Below are 15,510 nucleotides of genomic sequence, written 5' to 3'. Positions count from 1 at the left end.
TGATTCATATTTAAAGATGTTCGAAGCTCTCAAAAAAGCAGTGCCCAAAGTTGTGCAGTAATTCAAATTTAAGAATGCTCGAAGTTGTATAGAATAGCATCCATTATGTTGGTACATAACTATTCGTTTTTTTCTCTTAGGGTCAACATGACTTATTCATCAATAGAATGGTGAAACCAGCATGAGCATTTTTCTAAAAAGGAGGCAAAAGATTTTACATCATCCATTAATTTACCCAAATGATTAGTACCACATGTGTGACACGAAGTAACATGGTCCAAACGCCCTCGTTATCATTCATTTTGTCACATCAAACAGATGACCTCAACGGGGTTTTTTAGTTTTTCGGACTTAAAATGTTTTTTCTCTTAAATTAAAAATCTGTTTTCATCATTAAATCAGTCTCGAGAAGATCTTCAAAACTAGATCTCATATGGATATGTTTCGATGACTTTTTTTAGTCAAAAGTTGCCATGATGTTACACTGAAGTTGCCATAGTGTTTACACTAAAGTTTCCATGATATGTTTCAACAATTTTTTTCTTCTAGACTTAAAGCTACCATTGTATTTAAACTACTTTTCATGGCAAATTTTATTAATTAACCATGGTAGTTTTTAGTAATTAACCACGGCAAGTTTAATTCATGGATCATGGCAATTTTTTTTATAATTCTTCATGACAAATTTAGTTTATAGATCATGATAATTCTACAATTTTGACCATGGAAACTTTTTTTTTTAACCACGGCAAATTTTAGTGCATGTATCATGGCAAATTTAAGTAATTCACCATGGCAATTTTAGTTTCTGGTTCATGGCAAATTTAAGCCATTGACCATGCATTTTTAGAGTAATTGACGACAAATTTCTTTTTAATTATGGAACATGTCCAAATTCTTTCATGGATCATGGCAAATTTTAGTAATTCACCATGACAAGCTTAGTTTCTTAATTCTTTTTTTATAACATGTCAAAATTTACTTTAAAAATAGAAGAAAAAGTAGTTGAAACTTGAAACATATCATTTCAACTTTAGTGTAAACGTCATGGCGATTTATGTGTAATAGACATGACAACTTTTAACCCCAAAAAAAGTCGTCAAAACATCTCAATATGAGATCTAGTTTTGTAGATCTTGTTGAGACGGATTCAATGGTGAAAACGGTTTTTAATCGGATTTCTAATTTAAGAGATAAAATATTTTAAAAACTGAAAACCCAAAAGATTTCTGCTGACATCATCAGTTTCGTCATTTCCGCATGCATCAGGTGGCGTGTCACGATCTGTGGTGATGAGGGTGTTTGGCCCAAGTTGCTTCATGCCACATGTGTGGTACTTATCGGGGTCTTTTTTTGGTTTTTCTCCTTTTCTATTTCCTTTTTTCTTTCCAATTTTGGGTTTTCTTCTTGTTTTTGGTTTTACCATCTTTTGCACAGTTTATTTTTTACTTTTTTTTTGTAATATACGTTGAAATTTTCTTCTAAATAGACAGTTACCATTTTATTTCTTGCACCTTCTTAAAATACACGATCAACAATATTTTAAGTACATGATGAACAAATCATTAATATATGATGAACATTTTTCATAAAGAATGTGCATTGTTGTAATATACATTAAACTTTTTTTAATATTCAATGAAATTTTTTAAGTTATATGATGAGAAAATAATACACACTGAGCATTTATTTAATATACGGTGAACTTTTTTGAATATAAGATGAATTTTTTTAGATACGTGAACTTTTTTTAAACACTTACTGATTTGTTTTTCAAAAATGATCAAAAGTTGTTTTGAGCTTCAAAATTTTGTTTGTGTTTTAAAAATATTCACATTTTAGAAAATGTTTGGAGAAGCCGATTGAAAAAATGTTTGCTACAGTACATTGGCCGCTATACTTCCTGGTTCACTACGTTGCACCACCCTCTATGGTGTTTTGCTACATCCCAAATGGACCAGCCTAGTTGAGACGCGCCTGTGCGAAGTTGCATTCATTTGATGCACGTGGGCGTCCTACACACGAGCTATGGTACACGCAAAACCTGAGAATGGTTTATAAACCGCACCATAAATAAACTGAACCTGCACGAATAATTGTACTAGCCCAACCCAAACCAAAACCATACAATACTTTCATCGGCCAACCAAAACCAAAACCACTCAATCTTTGCACCCAAACTGAACTAAACCTAGTACCCATCGGTGGGTTAAAACCATTTACTAAAACGGGTAGAAACCCATTCGCTCCAATGGGTCAACGCCTCGGGCAGGTATGCATCCTCGCGAAGCCTGGAGTTTGCCCTCCGATGTCGGTCTCGTCAATTAGCATCCTATCCTTTTGCTGCAACTCTTCCTTCGCCACCGATGCCACCCAGTGTGGCCTTGTTCTTCAGTTGCTTCACCTCACCCTCTACGTTTGCCAGCTAGTCTCCTCATCGGACAACACCCCTTCACCGCCGCCACACCCTACCTTGTGTTGCAGCTGCTCATGCTCCTGCTGGCGGGGCCTGTGATCCGAGCATGATTGACGGCCGTTGTACTCACAGAGGCTGGAAGGCGAGCTGCGCCAGCGGCGGCGGTCGCAGATGCAGGGTGTGGCTATTTTTTTCTGTTTTTTTAGAAGAAGCTATTCTTTCTCTTAATATGGGGGTCAATGGCGGAGCTATGTGTATAGCTGAGGGGGCTGCGCCCCCCCCCCCCCCCTAGCCCAACACAAATTCATGAACGAATTTTTTAGGGGGGCATAATTACAACAAAGTATTCTCATTAGCCCCTACAAACATGTATACTTTGCTTCTGGCCCCCTTACATTGGAGTCAAGCTTCGCCTTTGATGGGTGTTGCGGCTATTGGGCTTTGATATATATTATAAGGGCTATTTGGGAGAGAGGCAGTATGCCTACGAATCAGTTCCCCAACCGTGTGAGAACCATAGGTTTAACTAAGGTGGAATCAGACATGTTCGTGCCGGTACCTGACCATTCCCAGCTGTTTCATACAAGAAACTAAATCAAACCAACATGTTGTCAAACTTGACCAATTTACACCCAAACCAAACAAAAGTATGAGGCAAAACTGACCCCAACACACCCGGTTCAGATAAAACCATTCTCAGACTTAGGTGCAAGACACCCCCCCCCCCCGCCCCTGCCACACACACACACACACCGAGAATGTTAGGTAATAGGTCGGCCCATGTAAGAGGGCTACTGGTGAACTCCCCACCTGGGTTTGTGAAGATTCTAGAAGGTTTTGCACGCAATTATTTCTTTTTCTCCTGTGTTTTTTTGTTTTTTTTAAAAAAAAATTCCTCCTACCTTTTTATGTTTAGTTTTTGCTATTTGCTTTTTTTCCTTTTAAAAATCATGAACTTTTCGAAATTGATCAACACTTTTAAAATTCATGAACATTTTAAAATCCATGAATAATTCTTGAAATCAAGGAGTATTTTGGAAATTTGCAAACAAATTTTAAAATTCATGAACAATTTTTTAATTCACAAACAATTTTTACAAATTCAAGAACATTTTTTATTCCATCAAGAATTTAAAATTTATTGAGCTATTGGATGCCAGGAGGCTTTGGCCCTAGTACGGATCTAAATATTTACCATGTGGTGATCGTGTACAGCTGAAAAGAAGTGGTGGAAGATAGCAAGAATGGTACAAGTGGTTTACATGGAACATCATCAGAGCGATTTTAGCCGCGACAGCTCAACTTGGACCTTACTCTTTCATCTTTGAAAGTAGGTATTCTAACTTCGAGGTGCATAGCCTCACTAAATATGCTCTAGGTCTTTCCGGAGGTCGTCACTTAGGACTCCTTCATCCTCCTGGTCTTCATTGTAGCTGTATGAGCATTCTTACAATTTAATAAAGTGGAGCATGTTTAACCTAAAAAAAGATCTTGCATCACACATCAGAGATCAACATGTAGATCACAGACTATAGGCACAACCTACAACTATACCCATTTGGGAGTTTGATTTCCGTATGACTTTGCTCTTTGCTGGTATGATCTTTAGTGTGTGTTAGTGTTGGCAGTGTGCATTCTAATTATGTAGACGTGTGTGAGAAAGCAAATCTATACTCAACACGTGTCCGCTTGGCCGGTCCTGACAACATGTTTCTTTTTTCCATTTCTTTCTGTTTCTTGTTTAATTTTAATTTCACATGTGATTTTCTTCTTTTCATTTGTTTTATAGAAAAAACAATACTTGTATTACATGAACATATATTGTGGCACACATGAGAAACTCTCCTCAAATGTATGAGCTTACTTTCAAATATATGAATGCATTTATTTTCCTTATTGTGTGGTAAGATTGTTTTAAATAAGAGGTGAAGAATTGTTCTGGATATATGATCATTTGCATTCAGTACCATGCATGTTTTGTTGTGTATTATATGAGTTTTCCCTGATTATTATCAAGCAATTTTGGATAATACTTTAAGAATCATGAAATGGATTTATTTGTTAGAACAGACAAAAAATACGTGAGGTAATGGCCATGGATTCTTCTCCCGTCGCTTTGAGCGGCGCGCGGGCGAGAGAGAGAGAGGTAGGGGCCGAGTGGGCCTAGTGCACAGGCCCAGCCGGTCATCCAACCGGACCCAACCCAATCCCCAACCCCAAAGGAAAACCCTTCTTCCCCCTCCCCAATCCACCCTTGTCCCCTCGCCATCTCCTCTCCTCAGGTGCGCTCTCTCTGCTCCCCTGCGGCCGGCTCAAGCTTCCGTTTCCCTCCAGGCCTCGCGCGCAGAGGCAGGGCGGCGGCGGGCGGGCGGGCAGGCATGGGCGCCAGCGGGGGCGGGGAAGACAAGCCCTTCAATTTCCTCCAGATCCTCTGCGGTACGCCCCACGCCTCCTCCTCCTCCTCCTCCTCCTCTCCCTCTCCGTCGCGTCCATCTCCGCTCCGCCCGTGGATTGTTAGTTGCGCAGCGCAAGCTCGCTCCGCTTTCTGCAGCCTTACTTGCAGTCAGTCGCAGATGGAGGGGACTGACTATGTGTGCTGGTTTCTTTGTTCCTGCTCGCCTGCCCGCAGAGGGCGTCATAGCCGGAGGCGCCGCCGGGGTCGTGGTGGAGACGGCGCTCTACCCCATCGACACCATCAAGACCAGGCTTCAGGTGAGCCACTTCTGCACTTCCAAGCAGTGCCAATTTTTTTGTCTGAAGATGTGCACTTCAGCCCCCGATGTTGCTTGTTTGCAATGCAATGGCCGGTCAATCAGACCCCAGAGCCTGCTCCCAAGCAACGGGTTGTCTTGCACTGAATTCCCAGCAATTACTACTTGCTTAAGGATGCCATTGTCTGACGGCCTGTTGTATGTTGTACTACCTGCACTGGATGCCATGTCTGAACCTGGCACAAATCTCTGTTCCCAATTTGGGGAAACCACAAAAAAGTGTATGTACCTATTTCCAACTTTTGAATGACATTAACCAAGACAACCTTCATTGTGTTCCTTATACATGGCCTACCTGTTCGAAACCAAACACAGCCATGCTAGTGTGAACTACTGGCCGGTACTAGCAAACACAGGAGATGTTCGGGTTTTTCAGTCATCAACCGTGAAAGTTTCTTCTTCTTCTTCTTTTTCTTCTTCTTCTTCTTCTTCTGTTGCAGGATACACACATTAAAAAGAATTGTCGATTTTATCCAGTGTGTGGTGGTAGCAGTGCTTATTGTTCCATTTAATCACCATATACAATTGCTTCAAAGTTACTATATTGTAGATTTCAGACTTGCTTGGTTTCTGAACAATTGCTTCAAACCCGATTTAAATCTCCTCACCAATATAACGCACCATTGTTTTGGTCTATAAAAGAGGCTCTGAGGATTGTTGAGGCCACTTTCAAAAGATTATTGAGGCATCTGAATCTCTAATCTACATGTAGTATGTCATGGATTCATATAGTATGTGGCTATATGGACTGTTTCTGATGGGATGTTTCTTAATATGTTTTCTTGCAAGCTCATTAAAGGGTCAGCTTATAATGTCCAAGTTTCCAAAGAAGTACATGAGAGGAACTAATTAACACATAAAACATAAATCAATTTGTGAAAAAGGAATTTATTTTATCCTCCCTTATATCAATGAAAATTACACTGTAGGGGATTACCCTACTGTTTGCCTGTAAAAAAAAGGAATTTATATTATGAGAGGGGTTGATTAACTCATAACACGCAAAACATGAATTATTTTGCAAACTGATTCCAACTAGCCAGACAGTAGTAACTAGAGAAGTAGGTTCATCAAACAAAGGTCACATAGATAGAATACTTTAGTAGTCTACTAGTAATTCAGTTCCAGTTGACCTTGTAAAACAGTGTGCAGGGCATTTCTCTATTGCCAGATATAATACACACTTGTTTATGTAACAGTTACACAGCTAACAGAAATGTTTGTTACTATTGTCCAAGTGTTCACTCACTAACTAATAAAACTATGCCCATCATTTATAGTGCCAGTATAATTTTTTCTTGTTTACTATTTAGTCTCGCTATGAGAAGTCTTGTTCTTTTCTAAATGTTAATGGCTTACAGGCAATGCACAATCCAGCACACACATTTTGTCTGACTTCTTTTTCTTTATATCTGCAGGCTGCTCGAGCTGGAAGTCAAATTCAATGGAAAGGCCTGTATTCTGGATTGGGTGGAAATCTTGTCGGTGTTCTCCCGTGAGTCTACAACATGTTAAACAGTTACACTAGTATAGCATTCTCTTCACATTGCACCACAACTTCTCATACAATGTGCGTATCCATTGTTCATGAGATGAAATCGCTGCCATAATTGTCTCCAGTATATACTGTTGTCATTTTCTTGAGCTGCTTTGTAAATTATTGCAGGGCTTCTGCTCTGTTTGTGGGAATATACGAACCAACTAAACGGAAGCTACTGGACATGTTTCCTGAAAATTTGAGTGCTGTTGCTCATCTTGTAAGTCCATACACACTTTATGTTGCACTAGCTGATTGCTTACAGCAAGGCACACTCTATTTTTCACTTTGTCATGTTTACACTAGCAAGCTTGTCGACGACCCTTATAACGCTTAAGATTAAAACAAATAATGTTATTTTACACCATCTTTATGTATTCTTACTCCCTTAAGCATGTTGGTTTATGCCAGCCTTTTTTCTGAATGAGGATGCTACAGACTGCAGGTGCTGTTGGAGGGTTGGGTGCCTCTCTCATTCGTGTCCCCACAGAGGTCAGTATCTTTTTCTTTTCTATTCTCTGTTCATTAAATGTTGTTTGTCATCAAAAATTGATTGCTTTGCATTCAGGTGGTCAAACAAAGGATGCAAACTGGTCAATTCAGGACTGCGCCTGATGCTGTTCGTCTCATAGTTGCCAAGGAAGGATTTAGAGGTCTTTTTGCTGTATGTATCTTCTGAGCTCTTAGTTTGTGAACAATATATTGACCGATATTAGATCTAAGTTTTCCTTGCTATTTCATATATCAAGAGAAATATAATGATTTGAATCCATTGATTTTCCCTAAAATATATGTGGACAATTATTAATTTGGTTGTTAAGAAAATGCGGTCACATGATAGACATCATCATCTTATCCATTCTAACACTAGTTTATTTTTGTTTGCAGGGTTATGGTTCATTTTTACTTCGAGATCTTCCGTTTGATGCCATTCAATTCTGCATATATGAGCAACTTCGAATTGGTTACAAGCTTATGGTACTTAGTCCATCACTGCGGATATACTAACTATACCTATTATTCATTCTTAGCTACTCCCATGAACACACATGCTCTTGTTTCTATGCTTCAGAACACTTACAGTCTTGAATTCTTGATATGGGATTGAGAACTCACACCTACATAGATTTTGTACCTTGATGAATGTTGTTCAGTTCAATAGCATGTCATAGATTTGGGGACATGATTGTTTCGTCGTACCATTGCATTGCTGACACATCCTGATGCCCGTGACTCAGTTATGCAAAATGTGTCTCTGCTTTCTGTTTCCATCAAATCCTATTACTGCCCCGTGGAGCAGTAATTTCTGTTAACTGTTCTCCAACTTTATCTTTAACTGAAATTATCATGGACCCATTCAGGCAAAGAGGGAGCTGAAGGATCCAGAGAATGCACTAATTGGTGCTTTTGCCGGTAAAACCAAATTTCCCAATTTATTTTTTCAACTTACATTCTTAACACTTATTGTATTTGCTTTCGCACTTTTCCTGCTCTTATATCCCCCCATTGGCCTAAGATTACTATCATATATCCTGTACCTCATTTCTGCTAGGTGCGATTACTGGCGCTATAACGACCCCCCTCGATGTTCTGAAGACAAGGTTGATGATTCAGGTGGATCCTTCCCCCTTTAAATGGAACATTCCACACCAAAATCCGTTTTTACATAATTGAGTACTGACCGAATGGTTCCAACTTCTATTGCAGGGGCAAACAAAGCAATACTCTGGAATTGTAAGCTGTGCTAAGACCATCTTGAGAGAGGAAGGTCCCGGCGCCTTTTTGAAGGTATAGTACCACCGATACAGTCACTTCGAACGTTTCCTTTTTTTATTGTGTGTGAGAAAAACAGTTTAAACTCTTTAAAAATTACTGTTAGATAAGCTAATGCTAACCACAATGCTTCTTATGATTTTGACGATGCTTGCAGGGCATTGAGCCTCGAGTTTTGTGGATCGGCATCGGCGGATCCATATTCTTCGGCGTGCTGGAGAAGACCAAGTCGGTGCTCGCTGAGAGGAGCAGCCGCAAGGCTGCGCTGGCGGAGAAGGACGAGTGAACCAACCAACCAACCAAACCAATTGTGCATCCTATGCTGACTTGCGGCTCCTCACTCCACACCATTACCCGTTCCTTTCACCTGAAGTTTTGCTCCAAATTTATGTGATGGGCTTTATGTTTCTCGTTCCAGAACTGTAAGGCATACAATCAGTTTCAAGAGTTTGTTTTGACGTCGGCGATGGTTATGATCCTGTATGAGTCCCTGTAAACATTACTCCTTTAATAAAGTTTAGCAGATTGTTCTTGAAAAAAGACTATGTCTTTTAATCTGAAGAAGGGCCTGCTGTGCCACTCATGTTGATTCTGGATAGTCTTTGTCAATTTTGATCTTTACTCTACCATCTTAAACCCTGTTAATTATTGCATTCACAGAGACCGCTTAATTATGACAGTTGATCTCTTTGCACAAACTGCTGTTACTATTCAACAACAACATATCAGGAGTCATCCTGATGGAATGTGGAAACCCAGACATGGCCAACCAGCCCCAGGATCGGCATGACTAACCTACCTACAGGAAGGAACGCATGCGAGGGCGCACGATGGACTGCGCGCCGTCGACGTAGATGGTGGTGCCCGTCATGAAACGGGACTCATCGCCGACCAGGTAGAGTACAGTGGACGCCAGGTCCTTCTCCGGGTCGAGCCACCGCCGCAGCGGCATCACCTCCCCGGTCGCCTTCTCGGCCTTCTCCTCCCCCACGGAGACAGGGAACTTGTCCCCCAGGTGCAAGCCACGGCAGACGGCGTTCACCCTGACCTTGTGCTTGCCGAGCTCCATGGCCGACAACTGAAAAAACGAAGAACATCATGGTCATTTAGGTATTCAGGATTTCTGTGAGCATTCAGGCTTGTTGTTATTAACAGGAAATAAGGCTTACTCTGACGAGCTGGTGAACGGCGCCCAAACTTGTGCCATATGCCGCCGCCCCCGGATACAATCCTCTCTCGGCGCCGATGATTTGGGTCAAGCATACTACAGAACCGCCGGACTGCGCATCCCGGAACCGCTTCGCCATGACCTTTATCAGGAGCCAAGGTGTGATTACGTTGACTTTCATGGTCTTGTTGTACTCATCTTCAGTCACGCTGAGGCAGTCTTGCACTTCCCCTTCTCATACAGTAGCCAAATACAGATGCATGGTTCAAAGATGTTCATGGATGAAATTACTGGATGATAAGCTGACTGAAAGATTCAGAGAAGAACTAAGCAAAACATTTGGGTTGGTGATTAGTCGGGCTTGGGCATGTGTAAAAAAATTTCTGTCAGATGGAAAATTGGGCATGTGTATCAGTGTCTGTCAATAGTATGTGCATACCCTCGTAGGAGCAGCAGTTGACGAGGGCGTCGAGCCCGCCGTGGCCGAAGCAGCGCCACGCCGCCTCCACCGCGGCGCCGACGGCCGCCTCGTCGCAGGCCGCGAAGTCCAGCCCCACCACCGCGACGGCCGCCGCCCCTCCGGCCGCGCAGCGCCGCGCCTCCTCCGCCGTCGCGGCCAGGGCGCCCTCGTCGCCCACCAGGACCAGCCTGTACGCGCGCGTAGATTCAGAACCGAACAACAGGAAGAAGAAGAAGGGGAAAAGTGAGAGGGAGTACCTGCAGCCGTGCCTGGCGAGGCCGACGGCGACCCCCCGCGAGACGGCGTCACCGCCGCCGTTGCAGGCGAGCAGCACCCGCTTCGCGTAGGCGGTGTCGGCGGCCATCCCCTTTCCCCTTCTTCTTCCCTTCGCTGCTCGTGAAGAGTTATAGCAAGACAAGAATTACCCAGTCACCTTGACATTAAAAAAAATGGTGCCCTCGTCGTCTCTTGAACGGACCGTTTTCCACGTGCCACTTGCATTTTTGCCAGCTCGGAGCCATGCTCTCCGCTGGCTCCCCCTTCCTTTTCAGTTCTTTATCCGGTGATCACCCGTCTACTACTGTGGCCGAACCTACAAACACCCGTTTCAATGTTTTCACCTCTCCTCACATTCGATGAGGCGGTAACGACGATGACAATTTCCACCCCCGTCCCCTAAATGTTTTCACCTCTCCACCTCTCCTAACATTGGATGAGATGTCAGTTTCCACCCCCCCCCCCCCCCCCCCCCCCACACACACACACACACCATCTCATCCTCCCGTGGCTCCCCCTTCCTCTCTGGTTCCTTATCCGGTCATCACCTCCCTCTTTTACTATGACCAAACGTACAAATACCCGCCCTAATGCTTTCACCTCTCCTCACATTCGATAAGGCGGTAATGGTGAGGACAATCTTGCCCCCTCCGCCCACCATTTTGTCCTTTGACGAAGCACGCACAATCTGGACACAACCATTGAGGTGGCGGCTAGGATAGGAAAATGAAAGGGAGGCATGAGGGCTAGGGTTAGCTTTTAATGGAAACAACCGGTCCATTGTAAACATGCATATAGTAGAACCAGTCCAAGGTGACTTGAAAGAAACCAAGAGTACAAAACCTTTGACTGTGACACCGCAAACAAATGGATATTTTTATGTTAACATCGGCCACACATCACGAATGATTTTTCACCTTGGGCATATCATAGACAACTTTAACACCGCCCATCTATGACGGGTTCCATGTGAAGGAAATATGCCCTAGAGGCAATAATAAAGTTGTTATTTATATTTCCTTATATCATGATAAATGTTTATTATTCATGCTAGAATTGTATTAACCGGAAACTTAGTACATGTGTGAATACATAGACAAACAGAGTGTCCCTAGTATGCCTCTACTTGACTAGCTCGTTAATCAAATATGGTTAAGTTTCCTAGCCATAGACATGTGTTGTCATTTGATGAACGGGATCACATCATTAGAGAATGATGTGATTGACTTGACCCATCCGTTAGCTTAGCACTATGATCGTTTAGTTTATTGCTATTGTTTTCTTCATAACTTATACATGTTCCTATGACTATGAGATTATGCAACTCCCGAATACCGGAGGAACACTTAGTGTGCTATCAAACGTCACAACGTAACTGGATGATTATAAAGATGCTCTACAGGTGTCTCCGATGGTGTTTGTTGAGTTGGCATAGATCGAGATTAGGATTTGTCACTCCGATTGTCGGAGAGGTATCTCTGCGCCCTCTCGGTAATGCATATCACAATAAGCCTTGCAAGCAATGTGACTAACGAGTTAGTTGCGGGATATTGCATTACGAAACGAGTAAAGAGACTTGCCCGTAACGAGATTGAACTAGGTATTGAGATACCGACGATTGAATCCCGGGCAAGTAACATACTGATGACAAAGGGAACAACATATGTTGTTATGCGGTTTGACCGATAAAAATCTTCGTAGAATATGTAGGAACCAATATGAGCATCCAGGTTCCACTATTGGTTATTGACCGGAAGTGATTCTTGGTCATGTCTACATAGTTCTCGAACCCGTAGGGTCCGCACGCTTAACGTTCGATGACGATCGGTATTATGAGTTTATGTGTTTTGATGTACCAAGGTAGTTCGGAGTCCCGGATGTGATCACGGACATGACGGGGAGTCTCGAAATGGTCGAGACATGAAGATTGATATATTGGAAGGTTATGTTTGGACACCGGAATGGTTTCGGATGAGTTCGGGCATTTACCGGAGTACCGGGGGGTTACCGGAACCCCCCGTGGGCTTAATGGGCCTACATGGGCTTTAGTGGAAGAGAGAGGAGGCGGCCAAGAGGTGGGGTGCGCCCCCCCAAGCCCAATCCGAATTGGGAAGGGGGCCGGCCCCCCTTTCCTTCTCCCTCTCTTCCCCTTCCTTCCCCTCCTAGTTGGACTAGGAAAGGGGGGAAACCAACTCCTAGTAGGAGTAGGATTCCCCCCCTTGGGGGCGCACCATGAGGCCGGCCGGCCCCCTCCTCCCCTCCTTTATATACGGGGGAGCGGGGCACCCCATAGATACACAAGTTGATTGTTCATCCATGTGCGGTGCCCCCCTCCACAGATTTCCACCTCGGTCATATCGTTGTAGTGCTTAGGCGAAGCCCTGCGTCCGTAACTTCATCATCACGGTCATCACGCCGTCGTGCTGACGAAACTCTCCCTCGGCCTCAGCTGGATCTAGAAGTTCGAGGGACGTCACCGAGCTGAACGTGTGCAGATCGCGGAGGTGCCGTGCGTTCGGTACTTGATCGGTTGGATCGCGAAGACGTTCGACTACATCAACCGCGTTACTTAATGCTTTCGTTTTGGTCTACAAGGGTACGTAGACACACTCTCCCCGCTCGTTGCTATGCATCTCCCAAATAGATCTTGCATGATCATAGGAATTTTTTTGAAATACTACGTTCCCCAACAGTGGCATCAGAGCCAGGTCTATGCGTAGATGTTATATGCACGAGTAGAACACAAAGAGTTATGGGCGATAATAGTCATACAGCTTACCAGCATGTCATACTTTGATTCGGCGGTATTGTTGGATGAAGCGGCCCAGACCGACATTACATGACCGCGTTCATGAGACTGGTTCTACCGCCGTGCTTCGCACACAGGTGGCTAGTGGGTGTCTGTTTCTCCAACTTTAGTTGAATCGAGTGTGACTACGCCCGGTCCTTGCTGAAGGTTAAAACAGCAAACTTGACGAAAAAACATTGTGGTTTTGATGCGTAGGTAAGAACGGTTCTTGCTAAGCCCGTAGCAGCCACGTAAAACTTGCAACAACAAAGTAGAGGGCGTCTAACTTGTTTTTGCAGGGCATGTTGTGATGTGATATGGTCAAGACGTGATTATATAAATTGTTGTATGAGATGATCATGTTTTGTAACACAGTTATCGGCAACTGGAAGGAGCCATATGGTTGTCGCTTTATTGTATGAAATGCAATCGCCATGTAATTGCTTTACTTTATCACTAAGCAGTAGCGATAGTCGTAGTAGCAATAGTTGGCGAGACGACAACGATGCTTCGTTGGAGATCAAGGTGTCCAGCCGGTGACGATGGTGATCATGACGGTGCTTTGGAGATGGAGATCAAAGGAACAAGATGATGATGGCCATATCATATCACTTATATTGATTGCATGTGATGTTTATCCTTTATGCATCTTATTTTGCTTAGAACGACGGTAGCATTATAAGATGATCTCTCACTAAATTTCAAGGTACAAGTGTTCTCCCTGAGTATGCACCGTTGCTACAGTTCATCGTGCCGAGACACCACATGATGATCGGGTGTGATAAGCTCTACATTCACATACAACGGGGGCAAGCCAATTTTGCACACGCAGAATACTCGGGTTAAACTTGACGAGCCTAGCATATGCAGATGGCCTCGGAACACTGAGACCGAAAGGTCGAGCGTGAATCATAGTAGATATGATTAACATAGTGATGTTCACCATTGAAAACTACTCCATCTTGTCGGTGTCAAAACCGGCGGATCTCGGGTAGGGGGTCCCGAACTGTGCGTCTAGGGTTGATGGTAACCGGAGACGGGGGACACATTGTTTACCCAGGTTCGGGCCCTCTCTATGGAGGTAATACCCTACTTCCTGCTTGATTGATCTTGATGAATATGATTATTACAAGATTTGATCTACCACGAGATCGTAATGGCTAAAACCCTAGAAGTCTAGCCTGTATGACTAAGGTTATGATGATTGGCCTCTACGGACCTAGCCCTCCGGTTTATATAGACACCAGAGGGATCTAGGGTTACATAAGGTCGGTTACAGAGAAATGAATCTTCATATTTTGTCGCCAAGCTTGCCTTCCACGCCAAGGAGAGTCCCATCCGGACACGGGTAGAGTCTTCGGTCTTGTATCTTCACAGCCCATTAGTCCGGCCCATGTCCAACAGGCCGGACGTCCGAGGACCCCCTAATCCAGGACTCCCTCAGTAGCCCCTGAACCAGTCTTCAATGATGAGGTGTCCGACGCGCAAATTGTCTTCGGCATTGCAAGGCGGGTTCCCTTTCCAAATACTCCAAGATAGTCTTCGGACACAATGAACGTGTCCGGATCTGCAACACAAGTACCACGCACAACCACAGAGAGTATAATATTTCACGAGTCCAATCCGCTGACAACTTTTTGTAAGGTGACATCACGTCTGCCCGGTCATTATTTTGAACCGTTTTCTTCTCCCGTTCCACGTTTCAAGATGCGGTCTTCATTGGCACGTCTTGTCAAAGCAGAGATCGTGTCCCCTTTTAGTGGAATTCTCATCAATACGGGCATGGGTAATCCAACCGTGCCGTTTGCACAACCCTTGGGAACAGTTGAGTTTTAAGGTGAGTCGGGAGGCGCTTGATATTCACTGCCTTTATAAGGGGATAAGGATTCCTCTCTTTCACCCACGCCTTCTCTCTCTCTCTCTGCCTCCTCCATTCTCGAGCTCCAGCGCCCAAGTTCTCATCTTTTCCGCCACCATGTCCGGATCCGGGGCACAGGGCAAGTGGATGGTCGCCTCCGTCAAGGAGAAGGACATTATGAAGCTCCGGAAGGCGGGGTACTTGGCCAAGGAAATCACCCACCGGCTTCCGGCCGAGGGGCAGATCATCCCCACTCTGGAGCCCCATGAGAGGGTAGTGTTCATCCCCCACTTCGTCCGCGGGCTGGGATTTCCTCTCCACCCATTCGTCCGCGGACTCATGTTTTACTACGGGCTGGATTTCCATGATCTAGCCCCAAATTCCTTCCTCAACATCTCGGCATTCATTGTCGTGTGCGAGGCTTTCCTCCGCATCCCACCCCACTTTGGATTATGGCTGAAAA

At 44.0% G+C, this 15,510-nt stretch overlaps 2 protein-coding genes across 2 annotated transcripts; one reads left to right on the top strand and one right to left on the bottom strand.

Moving 5' to 3' along the window:
* The first annotated feature begins 4,622 nt into the window (after positions 1 to 4,622).
* On the top strand, positions 4,623 to 9,037 carry LOC109784354 (S-adenosylmethionine carrier 1, chloroplastic/mitochondrial). Its single transcript, XM_020342944.3, has 11 exons — positions 4,623 to 4,852; positions 5,046 to 5,128; positions 6,606 to 6,682; positions 6,854 to 6,944; positions 7,163 to 7,216; positions 7,293 to 7,388; positions 7,613 to 7,702; positions 8,086 to 8,137; positions 8,277 to 8,338; positions 8,432 to 8,512; positions 8,655 to 9,037. The coding sequence occupies exons 1-11, from the start codon at positions 4,795 to 4,797 to the stop codon at positions 8,781 to 8,783; spliced, it is 873 nt and encodes a 290-aa protein (XP_020198533.1). The 5' UTR covers positions 4,623 to 4,794; the 3' UTR covers positions 8,784 to 9,037.
* A 91-nt stretch (positions 9,038 to 9,128) lies between these two features.
* On the bottom strand, positions 9,129 to 10,567 carry LOC109784353 (uncharacterized). The gene is made up of 4 exons (XM_020342943.4): positions 10,383 to 10,567; positions 10,105 to 10,313; positions 9,667 to 9,896; positions 9,129 to 9,575 (listed from the first exon to the last, which is right to left on the bottom strand). The coding sequence occupies exons 1-4, from the start codon at positions 10,487 to 10,489 to the stop codon at positions 9,297 to 9,299; spliced, it is 825 nt and encodes a 274-aa protein (XP_020198532.1). The 5' UTR covers positions 10,490 to 10,567; the 3' UTR covers positions 9,129 to 9,296.
* Positions 10,568 to 15,510: the final 4,943 nt, after the last annotated feature.

This window comes from Aegilops tauschii, chromosome 5 (assembly GCF_002575655.3).
Source record: "Aegilops tauschii subsp. strangulata cultivar AL8/78 chromosome 5, Aet v6.0, whole genome shotgun sequence".
NCBI classification, from domain to species: Eukaryota; Viridiplantae; Streptophyta; class Magnoliopsida; order Poales; family Poaceae; genus Aegilops; species Aegilops tauschii.
This window is presented reverse-complemented; position numbering and strand designations above follow the sequence as displayed.